This window comes from Stegodyphus dumicola, chromosome 7 (genome assembly GCF_044657685.1).
Source record: "Stegodyphus dumicola isolate Sdum_Otavi_A_Nest chromosome 7, ASM4465768v1".
NCBI lineage: Eukaryota > Metazoa > Arthropoda > Arachnida > Araneae > Eresidae > Stegodyphus > Stegodyphus dumicola.
In genome coordinates, this window is record NC_140774.1 from 113,671,922 (window position 1) to 113,697,641 (window position 25,720).

General features: G+C 31.7%; 1 protein-coding gene across 2 annotated transcripts in view; it reads right to left on the reverse strand.

Annotated features, from left to right (window-relative positions):
• The window catches only part of LOC118183119 (teneurin-a-like), a 1,514,249-nt gene that overhangs the window by 499,772 nt on the left and 988,757 nt on the right, over window positions 1–25,720 (reverse strand). For both annotated transcript variants that reach the window (XM_085820731.1, XM_085820730.1), the window contains exons 11-14: window positions 23,710–23,821; window positions 12,298–12,402; window positions 5,885–6,079; window positions 13–222 (exon numbers count right to left, since the gene is read on the reverse strand). In XM_085820731.1, coding sequence (XP_085676857.1) covers window positions 13–222; window positions 5,885–6,079; window positions 12,298–12,402; window positions 23,710–23,821 — 622 coding nt within the window. The remainder of the gene's footprint in view (window positions 1–12; window positions 223–5,884; window positions 6,080–12,297; window positions 12,403–23,709; window positions 23,822–25,720) is intronic.

Consider the following 25,720-nt stretch of genomic DNA (forward strand, 5'->3'; position numbering starts at 1 on the left):
GATATTCCTTACCTCTACTGCAGTCAGGTCCTGCCCAGTGATCAAAACACACGCACTTCTCAGTTTCTAAATCGTACACACCGTGCTTATTGCAATCTGGAAAGCATCTACTTAATCTGTTGTCTGCTTCGCTGCAATTGACACCTCTCCAACCGGTTTTGCACCAACACTGGCCATTTACGCAAGCGCCATGGCCAGTGCATACAGGATCCAGACAGTCCACTGAGAAGAAAAATTAACTATTTTTCACAAATTGTATGTTGTTAAAATTTTATACCAAAAACTAGTGATTATTTTAACAAGTACTGAACAAGGAAAGCGCTGAGAAAACAAAAACTCCTTTTGAGTACAGTTACAATAATATAAATTTTATGAATAAGAATTATGTTAATACATTACTTCCTCACTAGTATTACATTATATTTTGTTTCAATAACATATTACATTTGTCACGGGAACGCTTCTAAGTGGTTCTAACTGTTTCTTCATGATAGCATTACGCAGAAAATTGTTTAGAAATATTTCAATAACTTTATACCTGAAAAACTTGTATAAAATAATGTATAAGAAACTAATAAACTGCGGTTTAATGATTATGGTGGTATGGTAAACATTTACTTTACATACTACACGTAGGGCTTTATAATCCATAGAGGGCACATAAATGACTAAATTCTGCTTCTTAAATCCAAAGCAATATGAATAAAACCACGCATGAAATATAAACTTCTGTTGTCTTAATTGGCGAGAATTTTGATTTAATTTAAAGGCCTAGGGTTCAAAGTAACATTAATATGTTTTCGAAACGATATTCTTATGATGAATTGTAAATTTTAGTAACTATGTAAGTGATGTCATTGAGTATTTACTGGTTAGAAGAACAGATTTAGAGGAAGACCTATGCATGCATACATCTGCTAGGGATGTTATATATATAGTATATAAAAGATAGCTTTGAAGTTTTACTAAATAAAATTTGAGAATTATTTCTGGTTATATGGAGGCGAAGATGCATGTATTTTCATGAATCATGAAATACCAATACTGGGGACATAATGAATTTATTTAACGGAAAGCAAGATAATAGTAATCTATTTGAGGTACAGCAGAATAATAATTATCTAATTGAGGTAGCATACCTAGCAGTCTCCAGAACGTATATAATCATATCACTCTGGGGGGGGAACATAAGTTTGCAACTCAGTGTGATATATTAAACACCAAAATACTTGAGGAATAAAACTTGAATGTAACCTAGTAGTTAGAGATATACATTAACATAAAAAATGGCAGGTTAGCCATTAAATAAAGCACATAAAATAAATTAAATGGATATGTGTATAAATTAATTAATAGAACATACATTAATACAGACAATACCTATCTGAATATATTTATGATACAATGCTCGAAAGCAATGCATAAATAACAAAGATTTAATTAGATATTACAGCTCAGTGCAAAATTTTATTGCAGATAGAACCATGTAAGTTACACCCTTAGCATAAATTCGGCATAGATGACCAAATGTAACTGAGAGTAGGTATTCAGAACAAGACAAGCTGGATTAATGAAAAAATTAAACATTACCAAAGCGAATAATAATTATACAATGAAAGTGCACAAACAAGATATAAAGTAAATTTATATGAAAAATGGAGACTTTCTGACAGTACGGAAGAAAGCATCGGTAACGTAATGTTGGATCTCCTGAATTTGAATAAACTGGAACTTTCAATCAATGAAATTAACATTCTAAACTTTGTGCATTACAATGGAAATTGCACAAATCCACACTTAACTTTAGTCACCTTCTGATATTCCTGAAAATACCAGCAAAGAAATTATCTACGAGCATGTAAAGGATCATCGTATCATTATTACAAAGATTACATTTCCCATAAACACTTATGGGAAAGAAAGAAAAGCGTTAAAAATAGATAGAACATCAAAAACTGGATGGAATTCTCAAGAGGACTCCATCATACACACATTTCTTAAATGAATTCCTTGTTCCAAAAGAAAGTATTAAAATGTTTTTAGATTCAAAAACATTATATTATCACGCACTGTGATTAGCTAAAAAGTGGATCCCTAATGGAAAACAATAGAATTTGTAAAACCATGCTGGAATGAAAAGCTCGATTCCTTTAAATCTTATTCTCGCCAAGCCCACATTACCGCACAATTAATCAAAAGAACAGAAGATATTTAATTCTGAAAGAAGAACATCGCTTTTCTATGCAAAGAAATTTTAACTGAAAAACGCAATTGTTTTAAAGATTTTATTACTAAAATTGGCGATAGAAAGCACTGTAAAAGAATCTGTAATTCTGTGAATGAATTGAAGAATAAGTCTAAAAAGAAAATTAGGGAACCAGTGAGAAATGCTGGAAAGCTTTTAACTGATGACAATAAGATTTCTATTAAAAGGTTGAATTACGATCTTATGGAAAATCAGAAGCTCGTCAGAAGGCCAGTTAAAAAACGTTGTTCTTCCCGTCCCAAAGAAGCAATACATGAAATCTTCCATTGTGATTTCGGCATACTGGAACTTAAGGAAGCCATTAGAGAAACGAAAAATAGAAATAGTCTAGGGCCGAATAACTTTATCCCCGAATTTCTAAAACATCAAGGCAAAAATGTATGGAGATTACACTTCGAAATTTAAGCAAAATGAAACTGGTGTATCACAAGGCGCTGTATTAGCTCCACCCTGTTTTATATTTTTATAAATGATTTTTGATTTCTGATGGATTGACAAAGAGGCTATATTTTCAGACAGTCTGGTGCTTTGATGTAGCTCTGTAAAAAACGACCAAACCGAGCTTAGCACTATTTTAAATCTAACTCTGGAGTAACTTGAATAATGGTGCAAGGATAAAAATTTATCAGTAAACATAAATAAAACTACCAGCCAATTTTTCACTCATAACAGACAACCTTTGCTTCCTAACTCGTCCTTTAGGATAGACATACACAACGTAATGACTTTTCAACTTACTTAGGCTGCATCTTCCACGTAAAGCTAACTCCGAGGGGACATGTTGAGCATGTTATCTCAAAAGCAGAAGAAAGGCTTCATGCTCTGAAACGGCTTGCCGGAGTTAAATGAGGGTGTAGCAGAGAAAATTTAAATACAACTTATAAAGTGTATATTTAACCGGTTATGAAATATAGTTACTAAGTGTTTATTTCTGCTTCTGATAGGGTGGTTACCAGCCTCGGGACTTTTCAAAACCAGATTTTACGAAACATTTCTGGTGGAGAAAAGACCGCTCTGTGTTGGCGATGCAGCTATTGATAAAAAAATCCCGACATTTGATTAATATGATTAAAAAGATGCAAATATTCTATTTAACATGTTAATTAGGCTTCTTAATAACTCTAGTAACTCTTTTGGAGAGAGTATAATCACAATTAAGAACGTAACCTGAAAACTGAAAGGGGTTTTATCCAATGTTCTACATAATAGTAACTGTTTCCATTCAATAAAACAATACAGACAGTGAATCACTCTCTCTTGTTAATACCCTTCGACTATATGGACTTTGATATAAGAATGGACCTAAATCAGAAAATAAAATTGTAAGTCTGATGTCCTGAAGCACGTCGTGGGATTGATGTGGACACTATCCACAATTCGCTATCCTGCTTTTGAATGGCTTCGCATCTTATACAGATGTTTCCTTTCCTGACTTTACTCAAAGAACTAGGGTTGGTGCGTTTTGTGAATATTTTTGTTTTTATTTGCCATTTGGGAATTTCGAGACCCATTTTGTTGGTGATCTGGAATCAATCTATGCAATTTTTCAACTATTTTTTCAATTTGCCAGAAATCTTTTGAAAGGACTGTGATCTTCTCCGATTCACTATCTACTCTTCACGGCTTTTTATCTTAACATAAGAATAAAAGCCCTCACGTCTAGCAGTTTAGATCTGTTGTAGTATCCTTTCCAGTAGGCAACCTCTCACCATACTGTTGAAAGAATGAGAAAGAGACATTTTAAAATAAAGTGGTTGCAATTAATTCAGAAACAAAATAGAAATATGTCCTTACATTCTTCAAAACTGAAACAGAAACTTCAGACGATCCTGTTATGCACTGTCTGCTCACACTTCCTTTACTAAATTCTGGATTATGCTCAGCACCAATTCCCATCTTGTTCCGGGTAATCCTTGCGCAGCTGCGATGGCCACTACTGTTGAGTGCACATGCGTCTGCGCGCCTATTTATTTTGTTTAATATTGTCGACTCTTCTGTGCGTATTTTGGGTTCAACTGGACAAGATATGACCGCTGTAAATATGGCAAATGCTCCGCATTACCTCACTATGCCTTGTAGAAACATATTGGAAAACACACAGCCTAATGACCTAGTGGCCAACAGAGTAAAGAATCACGAAATGTAACACTGCTGAATCGAGCGAAAAACCATTCCACAAACAGAAAGGAAAAATGGCTTAAAATGCATGACTCAGTTAAGCAACTAGTAAAATATTTTATAATGTAAATTTTAAGCTATATAGTAATCAAATAAGCTGTAGCTAAAAGTAGTAGTAGCTAATATGTGTAGTAGCTTCTAGTATCTAAACATTTTACAGGAACACGATTTGGAAATAATTTTGAATCAAAAGTTTTATTTTAAATCGTGACTGTTGCATTTGGCCGGACAGGCAATGGAAAAATTCGGTAACCCTCTGCAATATTGTTTTATTTGCTATTTTTTCTCGTTTTAATAGAATAAATATTGAGCGTTTAAATTAGGGATCAGACTCTAGCTGTCACTGCATTAGCAATGTCAATCATAAAATTTTAAATTCATTAATTTATCAACAATTTAAATTCTCTGAATAAGATATTTATCTTACTGACTTAGAAAATATTTTCTTAACATATGTAATGATACTTTTGACTCAGTTTATACAAAATAATGTCAATATTTGTACACAGAAACTTTATTTCAAAGTGGGCAAAGTATATTTTCTTTACGAACATCAGACTTTAAGCGATCGTTTTGTATATAAATCCAAAAGGAGACGGTAATTAACTCAACGATCGCAACATTGAATCTTTTTTCTTGTTTCGTCCAGTTTTTGAGGGTCGCTACAGTATGCTATTTATCACTGTCACAGTTAATGCTCGTTAGCACACGTTGTTAATACAGTAAACAAGCCAGTTTAAGCACTTAATTAAAGGAAAAAAATACGAGAAGGCCAATGTTGTGTTGAGAAGAATCTTTGTAAATCCAAGGACTCGTCTTGTTAAAAAATAACTCCATTTTAGTGACGTATGTAAGCAGTATATAGTCGAAAGAGATAGTTGCTCGCAATATATTTCAGCGGTAACGGTTAACGGAGAAATTATGGTAATTGTGACTCTAAAGTTTAGGAAATAATTCACTGAAACTAAGAAGAGAAATCTGAAAACGTAAACTTCAAACAAAAATTGTTTTAGAAGAGAGGGAGTCATTCACGAAATAACTGTCAAAACGCAATTTAAATTATGGAATGCCCGGTAGTATAATTTAAAGCAGTACTTAAGTCTAAGAAACAGCAGAAGATTATTTATATAATTAAGATACTGTAAGTCACTTTGAGTGCAGTTTCGTTACGAAATGATAGCGATCAGGTTACTGGATTAAATCGAAGTATAAGAATATAACTATCTGCACAATTTGTTCCATAGAAATGTCGATCAAAAACGTAAGCATTTGGAAATGCATGTTCCCTTTTAGGTAGTATATTAACAAGTTAGCTCTTCAAATATACTGTAATAATGACTATGAATGTTATACTAAATTAATAAACATAATTTACACTAAGTACTTTGGCAAGTCATTTTACTTTTTGCAGCATAACATAAAAGTTATCTGAATGCGCACCTTCTTCACAATGGTTGCCTTTGTATCCGGCTCGACAGTGACATTTTCCAGCAATGCACTTTCCCTGATTATTGCAATCAATGACTTCGCATTCAGTGACCGGGACATTGCATTCCGTTCCCTTCCATCCAACTTCGCAGCGACATAAACCTTGGACATAACGACCATGCCCACTGCAGTGAACTGGACAAACACCTGAAAAAGAAAGGAAATTTCTGTTTTATTTGTATTAGATTAAACACGTTAATTTGAAGAGTCATTAGCATTTTTTGATGCTGAAAACGTGAAAAATGTGCAATGCCCTCTCTGGGACTCAAACTATGGACTTCTGGCACACGCGTCGAGTATGCTCCAAGCAGGCATGCAGAAAGGAGGGAGAAAATACCTTTTAAATTATTTAAAACGCATAACACAACATTTAAAAAACAGTCAATTTTTGTTTTATTTTTATCATGAATGCAAGGCCTACGAAAACATATTTGTAATAGGCTTTATTTACTCGCGTATTTTCTCTATTTTTTATTAATTGTATCGTACGAAAATTTGGAGGGAGAAATTATGCGAAAAAATTAATTTTCGAAGGATGGGGGTTACAATAAGAACGAAACAAATGAAACTATTCATGAATGAGCTATTGATAACTATTACAATATTATATATTTAAACAAAATTTTACATTCCGACAAGAATATATATTAATATCAACGTTACATTGAATAATAAGATAGCTTCCTTTCTGCTTCCTAGTACCTTGATTTATCTCGTTTTTGCCCGCTTTTTTATTGTCCTGTCCATTATTAATCTCTAGGCCTCAAATCATGTAATGCTAGTGCTGTTTATTTCCTTTGCACAGCTCCTGTTGTTGTCTTAGATATCGTTTAGTCTGTCTTCACGTGTCTGCAGAACCATCGAGAACATGACATATTTCCGTTTTCGCGAAGCTTTTAACTATTATTGCTTGATCAATGCATCCAAATCCCACGAGCAAATAATGAGTATGACGAAAAGAATCCCTACGTAGATGAATTTGTTTTAAAATTTCAGCGAACTCTCTTTCTGAATAGTTCAAGGAAGAAGAAAATTGCATGTGTACTTAAAAATTTTCAGGAACTTGCGCTAAAAGCTAGGGGAAGGAAAGGATATATGCAAGTAAACACACTAACTATGTTTTTGATTATTTCATTGATAATGCCTGTTACTGTCAGATAAACAACTCAGCTGTGTATAAAGACATTACATGCATTCTCTAAAACATAAAGGAAAGCTATAAAGATAAACCGTAAAACAAACAAACTATAGCAATAAAGGTGTTTTTGCGCATGCGCTCCCTCTACCATTCTATACTCATATCCAAATTTATCATATTTACATACCCAAAAATAATGATATTTCATGAACTATCCAATCAATGTAATCCATTTTTTCAAGGAAGTGTAAAAGAGAAGCCTAATTAGCATGATCCAATCAAAAGTGATCAAACAGTTTTTTATATGCAAAGCAAAGTGTTACAACATCTGACGGTGAAAAAAGCGCTTTGTGCAAAGTGAATATTGGAGTGAATTTCTGAAAAACAGCGGTTGATTTCAGTCTATAAGGACCCAAGACGTTTTTATATGCTTCCGAAGTATCATTATGGAAGAATCAATGAAGTAGCGAATCATCGACCATTAAGAGTAGGGCAGATAATAATCGCAGCAGTGAAAAATGTGTTTCAAGGCAGACAGACTATGCGCTGCTTAAACGATTTCAGAACTCGAAAACTGTTATAAGGAGACATAGAGAATGCCATAGACGAATAAAAATTGCTTCTCGAGATCGATATCTGGCAATAGTTACCTGGTAACAGGAAGTCTATTGCTTCGCATTTAAGTTCAGCGATTGCAGCCACCACGGGAATTCCTGTACTATTGCAAACTGCACAGAAAAGGCTAAATGAAAAACGCTTTTCTATTGGAAAGCCAAGGGTAGATATTTCATTATCTTCACAACAAAAGATAAACCAATTAAATTGGTACAGACAGCATCAAAACTGGCGTGAATACCAGTGGTTCCACGTTCTTTTTGCCGATGAACCGAGGTTTAGTTTAACATCATATTCTAAGCGTGTTTACATCGCACTTTACTGGAATGAAAAATGACCACTGAAATGGAACGTAGCCATATCGTAATGCAGGTATGATGGTATGAATAGGATTAATGATAAATACACGTAGGCCTTTACACGTTTTCAACAGCGGATCTCTAACCGGTGTCACCGGCCAGAGACACCGTGATCAGGTCTTAGAATGTGTAATACTTTTTATAGGTGCATATGGATCTGACCTTTTAATTGTGAACTGTCGTCATCATCAAGCAAATCTCGTTGCCGAATTTCTTGAAAATGAAGACATTCAACGAGTACTGTAGCCATAAAAATCTCCTAATCTTAACACCGGTAGAGAACTTATAGGTCTATCAAAGAAAAGGAATTGTCTGAATACATATAACTCCTAGAGATTCAAATGCCCTAAAATCCGCATTAGAGGCAGTGGAAATCAGTTCCCCAAACTGTGGTTAGCAACGATATTGTCAGCATAAAAACGCGTTGTGATATGTATGATAAAAACACGTAGTTTGTTTGTTTTACGGTGTGAAGTCAGAGGAAAAAACATTCTGTATTAAATTCATAAACCTCACATTTCTTCCTGAGTTATTCTTTTTCTTCCTTTCCTGAACTATCTTTGCAATACATTATTACCATTTTTAATTTTTCAAATATGTACTACATAGAAGATTTTCAACAAACACGTAATTTAAAATTTTTAACAATGGTTTCACAACAAACACATAATTTAAAACTTTTTGACAGTTTTGGATACTTGCTGCTGTTTATTACGGAAAATACAAAATCTAAGTTTCACTTAATGACCATAATAAATCTGTTTAATAAAAATCTCATTAATTTCTGAAAAAAATACATCTTATAGTTTTAATTTTAAATAACTGACACCGAGACATTACAGAAAGCAGTTATAACTGAAGGTAATGAGCGTATAATTAATTTTGTGTCAAAAACGTTTATAACCTAACTCAGTATTTGCGCAAAATAGCCCAGATTTAATTTTATGAAACATAGCTTATTCGTTTTAAAGTTTAATATAATTAATAATAAATGCATATTTTGAACTAAACTTTTAACAACTGTTAACTTGAAACTGACTTTCTTTTAAAATTTATATTTTCATAATTGAAACATCTCTTCTCATTATTCGCTAATAATTCTTATTATATTGCTATTCATTGCTTAAAATTTAGTGTTTTCTTCAGTTTATTAAAAATTACGAAAGGAAAGGTATTATTCTTGTTTTAATCGTATTCATTTAATAAATTCATTTGTATACAACCCTAATTAATGTTACAAAATAGAGTTCTAAATGAGTGGCTTTAACCCCTGTAAAGTTCATATTATGCTTCTTTGAAAAGAAATCAAAATGGAAGAAATGGTTTCTAATACACATTTCTCCCCTTGCACTACTAATGATTTATTATGAGAAAATTAAAAAGGATACATGCAAAATATACTAATATTAGTGCTTTCTGTATTCCAAAGAAGTCAATGAAAATATTAATTTCAATAATATTATTTTTTAGTTACGCAAAGATATTTTTTTGCCAGCTGTGCATGCATTTTATGTTTCAATATTTTTTAAAGTTTCTAAATCATGCGACGGTAAAGCTGGTGAAGGGGAGAGATATGCGAGTAAATATAACTTTTTTGGTATTTAAAAATTTATTTTAATAAGATGTTAAAATTCTTAAATACTGATATGCGGATTGCAGTGCGTTGTTTAGTTGAGACAAATTGAAGCAAAACCGCGGAAGAACATTTTACCAGCCTCAATAATCTCTCTGTAAACAGGGCTGAAAAATAAATATTAAAATATAGAGGTCACGTCGTTGAATGTTTGCATTACCTCGTCGTCTTTTCCCTAATCCTCCATTTATTTAACTGGAGGCATGGCATAATTTTTTCCCCATCGTTTCGTTTTTTCCCCATTTCATACATCTATTTCGTTCCCCCTTTCTGTACATTCTACAGTAAATCGGCATTATAAATCATTCCTTTTTATTTCGTTTTTTCCCCCGCGGTAAAAAAATGGAAGATGGAGAGTTGCGTTCCGCATTTTATTATTTCGTTTTTTTTTTTTTTTTTTTTTTTCATTTTCATCATGTCAATACTACCAAACACCGACACAACTGCACGTTTTTATTTTATTTTAAACTCTATCGAGGTGGAAGTATAAATGTGAAATGTTTCTCCTGCAGAAGTTTATTTATTGTGTATAGATCACACTATAATAATAGCGCACACGTACAGTGGAATTCCATCTTTAGAATCCACTAAGAATCTGTTGATAAATATTGTGCGCATAAATATATACACATAAAAACTCATTTAGAAATTTTGTCTTGCCCATTTGTAAATTTAATTCTTTGTCAAGAATTATGTACATGCTTTATTTTAGAACACTTAAATTTGCTTAAAGATATTTTCCCTTGGTTGTTATTGTGATTAAGTTTCAAATTTATTACCTGTTTGTTAGTATATCAGGTAAATAAGTCGAACTTAGGCATTAAGATTTGAAATATTAAATAAAAATTAGTCTGAAACTGCTTTTTTCTGTAATTTAAACTGATATACATATTGTAATCGTCTAGTTGAAAATTATTTAATTGTACAATTTCATGATATTAATATTTCATAACAATAATTATTAACGAAAAATTAATTTAAACTGCCAGTAATTCATTTATTTTTAAGTAACAAAATTAATATTTCAATGTGAAATTTTCAGATTATGGTCTAACATGTCAGATAGCTTTCATGAAAACCTGAAAACTATTTTACATAAATTTGAAAAGTTATAAGATATAAAAATTATAAGTTTAAACTGCAACCTGATCTTCATATGCAAATTTCAGTTTAAACAACATGAAAGTTTAAACAACAAACCAGAAACATTTAGACGCCCTAGAAACTGAACGTATAGAATATAAAAAATCACATTTACAGTTGTTCAAACCCACATATCCAAATGGTAGAAAAATTGTCGTGATAATATTTAATTGTAAATTAAAGATACATGTGTGCTTGAGAGCTTATTTAATAACGAAAATACTTAATTATTCAAGAACCAAGTTGAACTAAAAGATTAAATACCTCGAAACCCTTCAACTGGACGAATTTCGAACAAATTTTAAACAAAAATATTTCAGCAATTTTTTTTTTTTTTTTTTTTTTTTTTTTTTTTTATGATGTGAGGTTTATTTTTTTGCATTCTTCCGTTGCTGTCACTTCGCTTTCCGTTTTCCTGCCAGAATGCAAACTAGTTCGCATGTATTTAAGTTCGAGATTGTTATTCAGAGCGCGTTTTGTACCTTGAAAGCTACAATTATTAAGGTTTTTATTTTAGATAAGTGTTCCTTTCTTCGGAGTTGCATTACTACATACCAATAGTCAAATTCAGATTGGTGAAGTTCAGACCCAATTTCGGGTAAATTCTTCTGTGTAGCCTTTGGCTATTAGTTATTTAAATTTTGTTTTACATTTGAATTTCTACCTTCAGTTTCTCGTCATAAGTGGAGGATTTTTTTTTTTTTTTCAGGAGTGCTTTCTGTTTGTCTTACTGAGTTTGAAAAAAAGAGTCTTTTACACCCTTCGCAGGTTTCTCAACTTACTTTCTACATTAAGCGAAAAGTCGCTTAACTTCTACCCAAAGGTTAGTCACATTTTATTATAGTAAAAACTTTCAGACTTTATGATAAGTTGAAAAGTTATTTTTCGCACCTGTTTATTGCTATAAAAAACACGAGAACACAACCGTTACCTGACGTTGATCTCAAATTTGCACCCTTAAGTACTTTTATTACTTGTAATTTAATATGCTTTAATTCATTATATGTACATTTAATTAAATTGCTTAATTTTACCTCTGGCGAATACTTTAGTCGCCTTACACTCTCACGGGCTGGGCAAAACTATCCGAAAATCTTACCCATTATATATAAAATAAAACTTATCATGCTCCTTAAATCACAATAAAATGTCGTTCTGCATGGTATTTGGTTTAAATATGATTGTTTATTATATGTTCTTTATAATTAACCAAACTATGACATATAACCAGAAACAGACAAGATTTGTGACAAAATGTTTCAGCCTTGTTTCCTGACAATAGTTGGTTATTAAAACAAAAGCAAAGCAAGAAGAACTGTAACAAGAAAGATTTGCAATCATTTGTGCGGTGTGAGAAATCAGACAAAAAGTCAGATTTCCTCGACAGGTGACGTTTCCTTCAATGAGAACATACACACACATAAAAGAAAACAAACACAAAACACAGAGAACAACCGAGATAGGAGTTAACACCTACTGTCAGCGCAGTCATGTCCTATATATCCAGGGAAGCAGTGGCACTTTCCCAGGTGACAGTTGCCATGGTGATGACAATTGTTTGGGCACGACGTTGGCACGTCTCCTTGAAAGACACCATAATAAACGTTAATTAGAATCCAAAGAAACAGATGATAAAAATGAAAGGAAGAAACATTGCCAGAACATAAAAAGAGGTTTTACACAAAAGATAATGAAAAGGAGTTTCATTTAACTGGGCCGAAATCTTCTCGCTCATTAGTTAGTTGGAACATTTTTTACGAGTGTTATTAGCATTGAAGAGTAGAGGGAGAAAAAGATAAAGATGTTTTAATTTTTCCTTGTTCATTTTTTCTTTAATTTTTTATAATTGAAACGAATATAATTCGTGATATTCTCAGAATAGATAAATATAAGCCGGTAAGGTTAGATGAAATAATGAGGATTATTTCGGGCGTGGTACTATTTGAGTTTTAATGATATACGAACTGAAGATAAAACTTATTATTAACATCAAATGGACAACACTCGTGATTGAAGAAAACTTCGTTCACTAAGAAAAGACTTTCGCTTCAGTATTTTATAATTAATTTAATTTGTATTTCAAACATTGCAAGTAATCTTCAAAAACACGACTATTAAACTGATACTTTAAAAATGAATTACTAATTATTTAAGTACCACATTTGTGCTTAAAATGAACTCATATTTTTTAGGATATTTTACATAGTTAAAACACGTTTATCACAATATTTGCTTAATATTTTGAAGGCACAAAGAGGAAAAAAAAAATTAAAAGGTCCATTAGTAAATTAGAAAAAAAAATTAAAAGGTACATTAAAGTAATTTAATGTAAATTTAAGTAAATTTACATTAAATTACTTTAATGTAAATTTACTTAAAGCTTTCTTTTTCTGTCCTAAATGTGGGTGGATAATTTTTACAATACATGGTTAGCTTAAAAGAAATAGTCACTTCCAATGTTTTACAGAAATAGTATAGATAAAATACTTAGATATAATGTCAAACTTTTAAGAATAAGTCTTGAAGATTACATAGCTAAGCTACAAATATTCTAAATGTGTTCTTTTTGTAAATACTGCATTTATAAATGCGATAGTTAAGTTCTTACCAAGCATATCTTAAACATATCCTTATCAACAGTCACAAGAGCACTGAGATCCGTAACCCGTTGTTTAAACTTTGTTGTTAATCCCAATTCATTGTTTCCACAAATCATAACAGCATTTGCTACTATTGGTAATTTGGACTCTCTTATAATTATAAAAATTTATTACCATGGAAGAAATACAATCCTGGTTCTTAATGTATCTCACAAAAAGAAGTATCATAGACCTAAACCAAAACTTCTTGGTGGTCAACGTGCTAGAGCCATATTAACTAAAATAACACGCCGAAGAACAAATGTTTGAGTAACAAGAATCAGCGTAAGATGCATAAATTTGCAGAACTAATTTTGAAGATTTGAATAGAGCCTTCTTTCTCAGCTGCAGAAAATGAGAAGGAGAAGCATGTGCTCATGCATTAACAATGTACTTAAGAATTCGAGAAAGTTCCAGTTAATGAAAGAAACAAAACTTATTTCTTAGCTGGAATATTTTCATTTGGTCTGTTGTTATCGCGTAAGCACATGACTCTCCTTCGTCATTTTCGTCCCAGTATTTGAAGAGTCTACTGAAAACTTCGAAACTGTACTGAAAGTTTGCAATTTATGCTGATCCTTGATGCTTTACTGTTTCCAATATTTATACCAGAACCATATACTGGCTTGTTAAATGACCAGTCCAAAGCGTAAGCATACTTTGATCACTACCATGTTTTAATTGAATTTGTGTAACTATAACAAAATTTTGTTTTATGTAGTTAAGTATGTATAAAGCTCTTTCTTCCTAATTAGTTGCTTTATTACTCAAATTGTTGTAAAGAGCGCTCACGTGAAAAGGGAAGGTTCACAAACTTGAAAATTTCATTTATGAAACGGTAATTAATGCTTCCGGATAAAAACGAACACTTTTCGTTGTTATGTAAACATTTAATAACTCTATTACTTTTAGGCTTTTATCTATTGCTCTATATAGTTTTAAATTTTAGCCTCAATATTAGATACAATGAATTTCACAACGACATTTGGGAATAGGGAAATGTATAGAACTTGGTGTTATATGGTGATATGAAAATAATGAGATGTTATTAAAAGCAATGCATCAAATTTCATTGCCAGTATTTTAATTTTTGATAAGACAATACGTATAGGATATTAAGAGTAAAATGCACTTTCGATTCGTGGTTTTATTTTTATTTAATATCGTATCGAAAACATGAAATAAACTTTTTCAAGAATAAAATCACTTCGAAAGTCAAGATAAATATTACCATTTGAGCAAATAGCAGAGTCTTAATGTATAGTATTTAACTTAGGCATTAAATTGTTTCAAGATATTCTTATGATTAGCGATATTAATTTAATTTTACGTAAAGGTTTGATATGTCTTTATGCATAAAATATTTTTACAAATAAAATGATTTAGAATTTTGTCAAACCTTTAATATAGTGCCTTTCTAATGTTTTGAATTAAACGTCGGCAGTGATTTCATTATCCTTGTAAGAACATACAGCAATTTGAAAATGTATTTAATGGAAAATTACTCATTTATATTATAAATCTTGCTTTCTTCTCATCAGTATTAATTTGCAGTGTACACACAAATACAATTTGTGTTTAAATAAATATACTTAAAGTAAAGGAAAATGGTATTAACATAAATTAATGTAGAGAACTTAATTTGTACGTTTAATAAATATCGAAATTTGATAAATTGTCCCACTACAGCAATTTTAAGATGCTATAGGCTATGGAAGTATCCTGTTCGAAACGGAAGACAATCATAACAGTCTCTGGTTCATTTTAACGATTTCCATGCTGATATTACAAAATTTTATTTTCTTCATTTCTTTCTTTTCCTTTTTCTATTTACAGCTAATCAGTTTTATAATTTTTGCTATGTAAGGAAGAGAGAATAACGTGCATGAAATCGTAATAGGTATCAATTATACGTTATAATGAAAGCATTGGTAATAATAACTGTTGTTCTCAACTATGAAAACAGCGTTAATATTAATAATGATAAATGTTATTAAGTAGAATGCTGTTAATAATAATAATGCTAATTAATAACAATAAGCACAATTGAGAATATCAGACTAATAAGAGAAATAATAAATAAAAAATACTTAATAATTAGAATAATTTCGTGATAGATAATTTCTATATATAAATCTACAAAAGAGAATACAAATAAAACTTTTCTGAAAGAAAACATTTCATGATATATTAATCAAATGCCGATTTAACGCCACCGTAGTACTAAAACGATTGAACTTCACTGTTAATCATTTTCCTTATTCAAATGCGTAATTACCAAAAGGTCTAGACGTTGAGATTACAAACATGACTTAAAATATAATACTTACTTAAAAATATACAGAAGACAAGAACTGCTATCCAAACTCATATCTGATAACGTACTTTCTCTTCCTCAGTTTTAAATTTTTAATATTCGAAATTTGTTTGAATTAGACTTCCCATAATTTTCAGGATTGAAAACAAGCACGTAGGGAAATCTAACTTACATTTTAACGAAAAGAAACCCCTTGCATACAATTATAGAAAAGTGTTAACAAATATTTTACAAATTCACCTGACCACTAGCAAAACCTAACAGATTACTTTAAGGAAATCAGAATACATTTTTAAAAATGCAGATTATTTTGCTTAAACAGTATAAAGCGTAAATAAAATACAACGGAAGGTTCGTTTGTTAAATTATTACATAAACCTTTTCCTAAATAATAAAAGCAAAATTAAAAATAATCTTAACAACAATAAACTTGTAACCATCATAGCTAATGACGTAGGAAATCCAAATTTCACACCATGTAGCTTACCTTAAGCTAGCTATTATAAAATTTCTCCCATCTTGTGTTAATCTCTTTACTTTTGTTTCGCGAAATTAAACTTAATTTGAATATTTATCCTAATAACAAACCACAGATTTATTATAATGAAAAGTTTTGGGCTCCTGAAAAAGAGGGATATGAGACTAATCGCCCTCGAAACAAATAGTTTCATTCAAAATCCACGCTAAAGAGAAAATGCTTTTTTGACCAATTTTAATTTTACATTGGCGTGTTTTCATCTTCCATTTGATTTATAATAACCAGTGGGTGGGTTAATCGCCCTTGACAACTATTTAGCAACTTACCTAACAAATATAAGTCAAATTAAAAGATTTATTTATCCACTCCCGGTAGTTTACAATTAAAATTATAATACACGTGAAAATAATTGATTGATCTTGAAATAAATATAGTGAGATGATATATCGCTAAGATTAATGTTGCCATATCGCTAAGATTAAGGTTTACTTGTAACGATCTAAACTTAACATCTGGTGGAATACACTGTCTCTAAATACTTAAAATACTTACCAGGGCACAACTCTTAACTTAAATTGTTCATAGAACCGTCAGGAATTAATACTAAGTAAGGCATAGGGATATCATGTCAAAAGCTCCAATAGCCTTGCGGTTAAGATTTTTTTCTTTTGAAATCTGTGCTGTACTCATTACATATCCGCAACATTATGGAGTCGGCAAACATTGTAACATAACGCAAGATGGATAAGATCGAATTAACTCGGATTTAGCAGAAGAGAGTACTCGAGGCGATAAGATTTGTGGAGAAATGCCGTAGAAGAAAGAAGATTTTACCAAATGTTTCGCAAGAACCAAAAATGAGCACATATTAAATCCATATGTAAATGTTTTCTAACGGGCCAACTCTTTCTCCACTTCCTTCTTTGAGCGGAATTTCTTTGACGAAACAATGTGTTTGTGATAAAGGAATGACTCAGAACTAGCATTGCTTCAAATGTCCACTTACTACAAATGTCTACCTTAAGCAACTCAATTAAACATAGCAGCCTACTTTAGGCATGTCCTGAAAACTAAACAACTAAAGAATAAACTTAAGAAGTACGGTGAAATGTCTACCTTGCAAAGCAGAACAGCTTTGTCCATGCGTACAATTATTATCCCGAATCCCGAAATTTTAATCAACAGCATTCACGATTTTACGCACAGTTGCATTCCTAATATTCAACAGCATTTCTATGATGTTCTATAAACTACGAAGAACCTATAATGTATGACTGTCTCTGAATTTTGACTTAAAACTATGAAGAATATATTTACGTAATGGTCTATGAATACTCAGTAATTATGTCCCAAATCTATTGTAACATTTTATTCTACTATAATACATTGTTTTCTTATATTGTAGGATCGTGTTCTCTTTGGCCACATAAACTCTACTAGATCCTACTAAGGAACCTGGCGACTTCTCGCACAGGCGTAAGGAAACCAACACAGAAGAAGGGTAAAAATAACCCTTTATTATTCAACTCTGATCAGAAAGTCACGTACTTTGTGCTTACAGTGACACCGACAACTTACGGTGGAACTTAAGAATATGTAAATAAATTCAAGGCTAAAGAGTAGTACTGGACTGGTACTTTAAGTTAAGGTTAACTAGGTTGGCTTGAAAACCTACCCGACGTGATAATTATTTAAATAGCCAACAGGGTGTGTCAGCAACTCCTTGTAACAACAAGACCAGACTTGTAACGTGCGCTGGCTAGCGAAAACACGCTCTGAAAAACTCCAAGATTCGCCCGATCGAGGAAATGCAAGAGGAAGTTGAGGAGTTCAGGAAAAATAACAAAAATGTAAATAATGGCTTAATAGAATTAAGGGAAACCCTACAATATTTTATTTCACTGTAATGTTCTGCGGATTTATATTTCCATGTCTGTCTATTGTATTTCTTTTTTTCCACCATAAGGTTAAGGCACCAGTAGTTGACCAGCTAAGGGAAATTTCTCATTCACTTGTCAACAGTATTAGCTGTGGAGACAGTAATTAATTTTTTAGTACTTAATGGAATTCTTCAACTGCCTACCTAGCTATGATGACCTTTTTTACCGAAAAAAGTTGTATTATAAAATTATCATAAATAACTTAGAAAAAATGTTTCCTCTCCAGCAGTTGACCACTTAAAAATAAAGAGTAAACCACATAACTCACGGGTCATTTTGTTCAATAATACATGCACTTAATAAATATTTGATTGCCGAATTGAATAATACAAATAAATAACTGTACTTACACAAAAACCGAAGTCAATCCCTAACCGAAAATGGTAATCAAGCGGCAAGAATTAGCAGGATCTGGGAGAGCACAAGTTTTACTGTCAGCCATTACTTAACTGATAGGCATATCAACTGGGAGCTGATAAAATGTGATACTAGACTGCAGTAGTGTCTCATAAGCAGGTTTGCACGAACGCCAAACCAAAATATCCCATATTTTGAAGCTTTTCCCCTGAAATTGTCAGCTACTAGTGCATGGTCAACTTTTGGTCCCTCTACCTTAATGGTTTGTGTATTTTTATTACCATGATTATAGCTGTAAATCTACTATTTAGTGTATTGTAGTTTATGCTCTCACGACTGTAATCTATCATAACAGCTCTTTGAACTTGCCAAAAATACTGTAAGCACGAACACACTGCTAATCTGTAACAAGAATCCTTCCACGTAAGAAACAGAAGACAGCGGAAATGAAGCCATTTTGTTACCTATAACCCACTTTGTCAGACTCAGTAGGTAGTTATCGTTTTTTATTGGTAGTTATCGTGCGGGGACGACACATGCTTATTTTTTCGATAAATAATATGTTCCTCAGTAACTCTCTCGCTGTTCAATTATATGTGTATCTATATGCATTACTAAAACTTAATAATAATTGTTATATATATAATTACTGCATTATTTTGTATCACAGAGACATGAACGTAATAAACATAACAGTGTAATAATAATGCTTATTAATGCAATTGCACGATGCACACAAATTAATAAGCAAAGTATTAAAAATAGTATCGCAAGAACACTTCGTCCCTCAGTAGGGCAATACAGGTACGCAAGTATCTGAAAATGTTTACGTATGAGATTTAAGTTCCTATAAGTGAAATCAAGGATTCAAGACGTGCGTCAAAACGTTACTCAAAATAAGAATATGTTATGCTAGTGAAGATCAGATTCGCAATAATAATAATAATATATCCCATGGTCATTTTCTTATTGTTGATAATATTAAAAATATAAGCTATAATTTGATTGCACTTTCTTCTGTAGACTTTAATTGGATACATACGAATATGATATACATTTTATTTTAAATATATAGTACATTATCCAGAATAATTGTAACAATGCATTTTGAATTAATAAATTGTTTTTCATTATTTATCTTAATACAAATGCATTTAAATATGGGGGAAAAATTGTCTGCAATTATGCCTCAGATGATAAAACTTTTAAAAAATTTTTTCACATACTCCTGACGTACAATTCATTTAATTGCCTTATAATACATATGAATGAATATGTATTCTTTTACAATAAATATTACTTAATAATTCCAATAATTCAGCCCGATGTCATATTTAATGATTCGAAATCGTACATTATTAAGCATATTTGCATATTAATCATTTGTAAATGTATAATTTAATCAGTAAAAAATTATTTGTAATTAGAAGCAACGTCGCTGAATCTTCTGTGCCTCCAGTTCCTAATCATTTTTAATTCACGGAAAGACATTAAAGGAGAAAGAGCATTTTCTTCTAACATTAATTTTAATTAAGAAAATTTGATTAATTAGAGCAGTCATGTTACTTACATTAAGAGCAGTGAGAGGATCGTTAACCGAAAGCGTATTTTCTTTCACTAAAAACGTCATAAACAATTCAATGCTCATTCATAAAATAATTTAATAAATTTATGCATTGAATTTCATATTAGCTGATGTATGGTAAAATAATAACAGGTTTTAGATTTCAAAATCTTGAAGTTGTTTTCTTATATTTTACATGATTTTTATGCTTCATTATGTAATGTACTGAGTGTTTATTTTGTCGATTAAATATTACAGTTTTCATAATGAGCTAATTTACACAATAAAAATATCATACACTATCTTTAAAAGCAATTCAGATTCTTAAGTGTTGGAATCTTTTTATAAAAGGACTACCTATTTTGCTATTATTATAATCTCAATATAAGAACATCTGCGTGCTCTTACACAGCATATGTATTAAAAATAAATCTACAGTCAGTTATTACTATTATTGATATTAATACTCAAATTATTTGATAAGCAATTGCAGTTTGATGTTTAGTTTGATTAATAGCACATAATATATTGTTGAGGGTTCTACGGGGTCGCGAATTTGGAGCGATTGACGACAAAACTTGACAAAGAATCAAAGCAGAATTTATTAGTCAGTATTACTCAGGACAGCTCCAAAAAATTTTACAGTCATCGAAAAACTATAATAATCACGCTGAAACAATCGGCAACAAAACCTTCAGGTTATCAGGTTATAACGGTAAAGACAGCTCCACAACAAAGCACTAGAGTACAGCTCCCGACTCGGTCGAACTTTCTCGGAGCTCGGCACACTCAGGATAAAACTTGACAACATACTCTTCACGAGAAACTGACGATGTATACAACACACTCGATTGCCTCAACGATGCACTAACTCGATACGTATTGCTACTCCTCGTACAGATAGGATTTATATAGCTTTTGGCCTGCCTTCGAGAACATTCTGAGCCAAACCGGTAAGAATTCGCTCTAGAATGCTCTCCATCCGTCTATGGCATATCGCCAATTTTGTCGCCAAACGAGCGATTTCGCGCCAAATATGGCAACCCTAAACTCGCTTTGTGGGGAAGCTATCCTACCGCGGCTGGACTTTTCGTAACAATATAATTCAGAATATGAACAATATACAAAATTTCTTTTCGAGAACTAAATGTTTTCCATTAAAATACTATATTCAATTCAGCCAACTACCTCTTTAGCAGGATTTAATTTTCATACGGTTGATTATTTAATGACTGTTTAGGTCTATTTCCTGAGAAGAAATAGAGTTTTTGTGGGGTGTTTTCTAAAGGAAAATGAATGCATCACACTCGCCTCTAATGGCTCCATTATAATCTCGGTCAACAACACGTACTTTAATAACTAGATTTTTCCAAGTATAATGAAATAAGAAGTGAAATTAAATAAAGTCGACTTTCGTAATTCAGTAACTAAGAAAAATTCCTATTGCTTCACAGAAGACTTCTTACCAGCTATATTTTAGGATATTATAATTCAAGGTGTTTGGTTAAATAGCGCAATTTGTTGAATTTAGCTAATTTATACATATTTGCTTAACATATTTACTAAAATTACATATGAAAGTTCATGATTTATTTTATTAAGTATATTTGAATTCGAACTTTCTTGGTTATATAGACATATTTAGAATGATACACACAAAAATATATCAGTTTTCTGTTACACATAAAATGAAAGATTATTTTGCTACATATTTGCATATTATTAAACATATATAAGCTACACATTAAAATGTTTGTTATTAAATCACTATACATTAAGTATTTTTCAAATCTATTAAATTTAAAAACTGAGATCTCAACAAAAACAGCAGTAAAGGCGATTTTCCTATTTTTGTTGAAATAAGTAACCCTGAAAATGACAGAAAGGTAATTTTTAAAACAATAAACTAAATTCTAGAACTAATTCCATTCATTTAAATTTTAATCTGAATCTTTTTCAAAGGTACCTAATATTTTAATAATTTTATCTTAAGCCAGATAAGTACGTATATGTATAAGTAGAGCTTCTCCCAAATAACAATGATAATAAACGAGCATTTCCTAGTTGTGGATTGTGTTGATAGGCCTTGATAGCTTAAAAGTTTTCGTGCATATTTGCGAAATGCCATCAGTCTGAGCAGAGCTGTTTGCCTTACGTTTTGATTTGTATGTGTGTTTCAGTTAGTAGAAACAAAACCCGTGTGTTAACCTTTACTTTTTATAGCGGATTACTGCAATACAAACTACTGATCTGCTTCGACAAACTTTAAAAGATGATACTTTGAAAAAAATCGCAACTACCCAAATTGTTTTCAAAACACAAAAATGGCGACACATGAAGTGAAGACTGTTAAAATGTGAACATCCATTAATGAACAAAAGTATAGAGAATATTTAGAAAATGAGGCAGGCTACTAATAAATATAGTCAAAAGATCATTTATCAGATTTCTGAAAAACTGTCACCGTCCGACAGTTCTTGGGAACGAACAAGACCGTACTTGCGTAGAATCATTAGGCCTTTTTTGAAGCAGGAGACATAAAAATGCACAGTGCCCTCGCCGCGACTCGAATTCTGGACCTTTCATATACGTGTCGAGTAAGATTTTAATTACACCACGAAGGCATATGGAAAGGAGGGAGAAAATACTTTATATACTCCCCCTTTTAAAGAGTGACTGTTGATAAGGGGACCCAATCGCCAAATCCTGATGGTGACGAATTATCACCCACCAATTTTTTAGTTCGGGCGCCATTTGAAGAGTCATTAGAATTTTTTATATTGGAGAAATGTGAAAAGCGTACAATGCCCTCACGAGGGACTCGAACCCTGGATCTCGAACACGCGTCCAATATGCTTCCAGTTATACCACGAAGGCACGCTGGAATGAAGGAGAAAATGTTTGTATGTCACATATATCATTCACCAAATCTTTTTCTTGCTCAGTGCGAACGTTTTCGGAATAATTACGCGGATAAAAAATTCTTTGAGAAAGCAGTTCAATGAATACAAAAGGCAAGTTAGATGGACGAAGTGCAAGAAAATACTTTGCATTGTTTGAATAATATTTCATGCCAAGAGCTCCAGAACCCTCTTCTGTGATTCTAGCCGTTGGCAAAATGTTGGCAAAAGCGTATCGGTGCTTATGTACAACACATTCAATGGCACTAAAGTGTGTAAAGTGCAATGAATAATATATCTGCTTAAAAATACGTCCGGTTATTTTGGAGCATTTCGTTAAGTATATATTTGAATGCAAATTTCAGTTCATAATAATGCATCAATTATAATCATTTGATGCATTATTAAACATATAGAAGTAAAGATTTAATTTTCATTAAAATAATAGTATATATTATAAACGTTATCATCTTTTGAATTCTATATCGGTTCTTACATATCTTAGGGACCACACAAAGGATATTAAAATTAATTAAAACTGTTACGTTTGCGCAAATCTATGTAAGAGATTTTTTACGGTCCCTTGTCACATATACTTCTTACAAATAACACATATACACCTTTTTCCTAAAATACTAAAGTTTATAGGTTAACTGCTTTATACCGTTTATATTCCGAAATTAATTTTACTTACTTGCTAGAGAAGGATAGAAGGAGATGCCAACTGATATGCTGTCATCGTTAATCACAGAAAAATACCACGTGCCTGGCTCCAGGAAATGCAGAAAACTGATTTCTTGACGAGGCTATAGAGAAATAAGAGGAATGAAAATTTGCATAAAAATAAAGAAACATAGAAATATGTTTTTCTCAAAATCAGTTTTTCAATTTTATATGTTAGTTATTATTCACACACACACACACACACACATATATATATATCGTTATGTACATACATAATTCAGAAGCTTCAAATTAAGATTATAAATTTATAAATTAGCGCAGTGAGCTGCGAAATTAAATAACTAAATCAAGAAAGAGGATTAATAATCTAACACGATGTTTTTACACCAAAATTGAAACAAAAACATAATTCATTAAAATAGCATGATAAAAATAATAAAACAAATTCTTGAAAATTCTTCGGTCTTTTTCAAGGATCAGAAGAATTTTCAGCAGAGCTATATTTCTGTATTATATCTTAACGATTACAAATTCGTAATAATTCAGAAGAAATAGTATCAAAAAGTTCATTTAATTAAAATTATTAATTTTAAAATCTCCAAAAAGTATTATTATTTTTTTTTTTAAATTATGTAGAGACATTAGGATTTTTTTGGAAGCCGGAGAGATGAAAAATTAGCAATTGCCTTCGCCGTTGATCGAACCACGGACTTCTGGATTACCGGGCGAGCGTGCAGAACCACTACACTACGAAGGCACGATAGGGAAGATTAGCTATAGTTGATTACTGCACGTCTGCAGTATCTGAAAACATTAGCTCTGGAATGCCGTTTACTCGTTGTCTTTGAGAAAAGACCAAGGTTTGCCTGACATTTCAATGATCTAATTTTATAAATTACTTCAGCTAAAAGAAAAATGAACATATCATTTAGAAAGATTTTTAATTCACATCTGTGCTTAAAAGCTAGCTGAAAAGCTTTCCGGTGTCAACTGAATAAAGTAAATAACACCCCAGATTAACGTCATCTATAGCTGGAGTATTATTACGCCTTTTGAACGGATATGATTGCCTCATTGTTCGTCTCTTTTACGTTGGAATCAGGAATTCTCTATTGTATTCGTTTTAATTCTGTACAAGCAATGGACAAAGAATGTTTAAATGGGGGCTTTGTACTTAATAGCTTTAATTCTGTCACCCAGAAGTACTGGAAATCAAGATAGTTAATGGCTTAAATGCCAAAAGCCAAGCATTTGAAATAAATAAATATTTCCTAAAATCGATTGATTGTATGTCTGTTATTTCTTCTATAATAATATCAGCTTTCCGTAACTAGAGTTAATATGATATATTTTGAGCTTACTGTGCCTATAAGAATGTGCGGAAAGAAAGAGATTTAAAACTGAAACTCTTTTTTTTTTTCCTTTCAAACAAAAATGTAAGATTGGCTACAGCTTTCATAAACTATTTTCAATTACATTCAAAAACTGGTTTATTATAAATTGTTTATTGCATCAAATTTGCTTTTTTAATCTTCTTCCTATCATTTCTGCAGAAAAGAAATATTTCAGAGTAGTTATATTTAAATTTCTGCCATTACATATTTTAATAAAGTTTAAACGAATAGGTATTTGTATTTTAATTATTATTTGTATGGTATTCTAGAGACGGGCAGTATCTATAAGTGACCTACTCTGCATTTGTCTTTGAATACGGAGTCGGAAATAATAGCAAATCATTTTACAGAATAGGATGAACAAAACCCGCTTTGCTGTTATTGGGATCGGTCAAAGATGGGGATAAATTTTAGGCCATGCTGAGAGACATCATGGCAGTGCTTGTGTGAATGAAAAACAAGAATGGCTATTCATGAGATACATCTGATTATAGTAATAAAATTATGACTATTTATGGATGTGACATCGGACAGCTTCACATCGAACTGACTGAGACGACCATACAGAAATGTACGTCCTCTTGCACATCAGTTCATTCTTCTGGTAATATCTGTATAATTTAATAT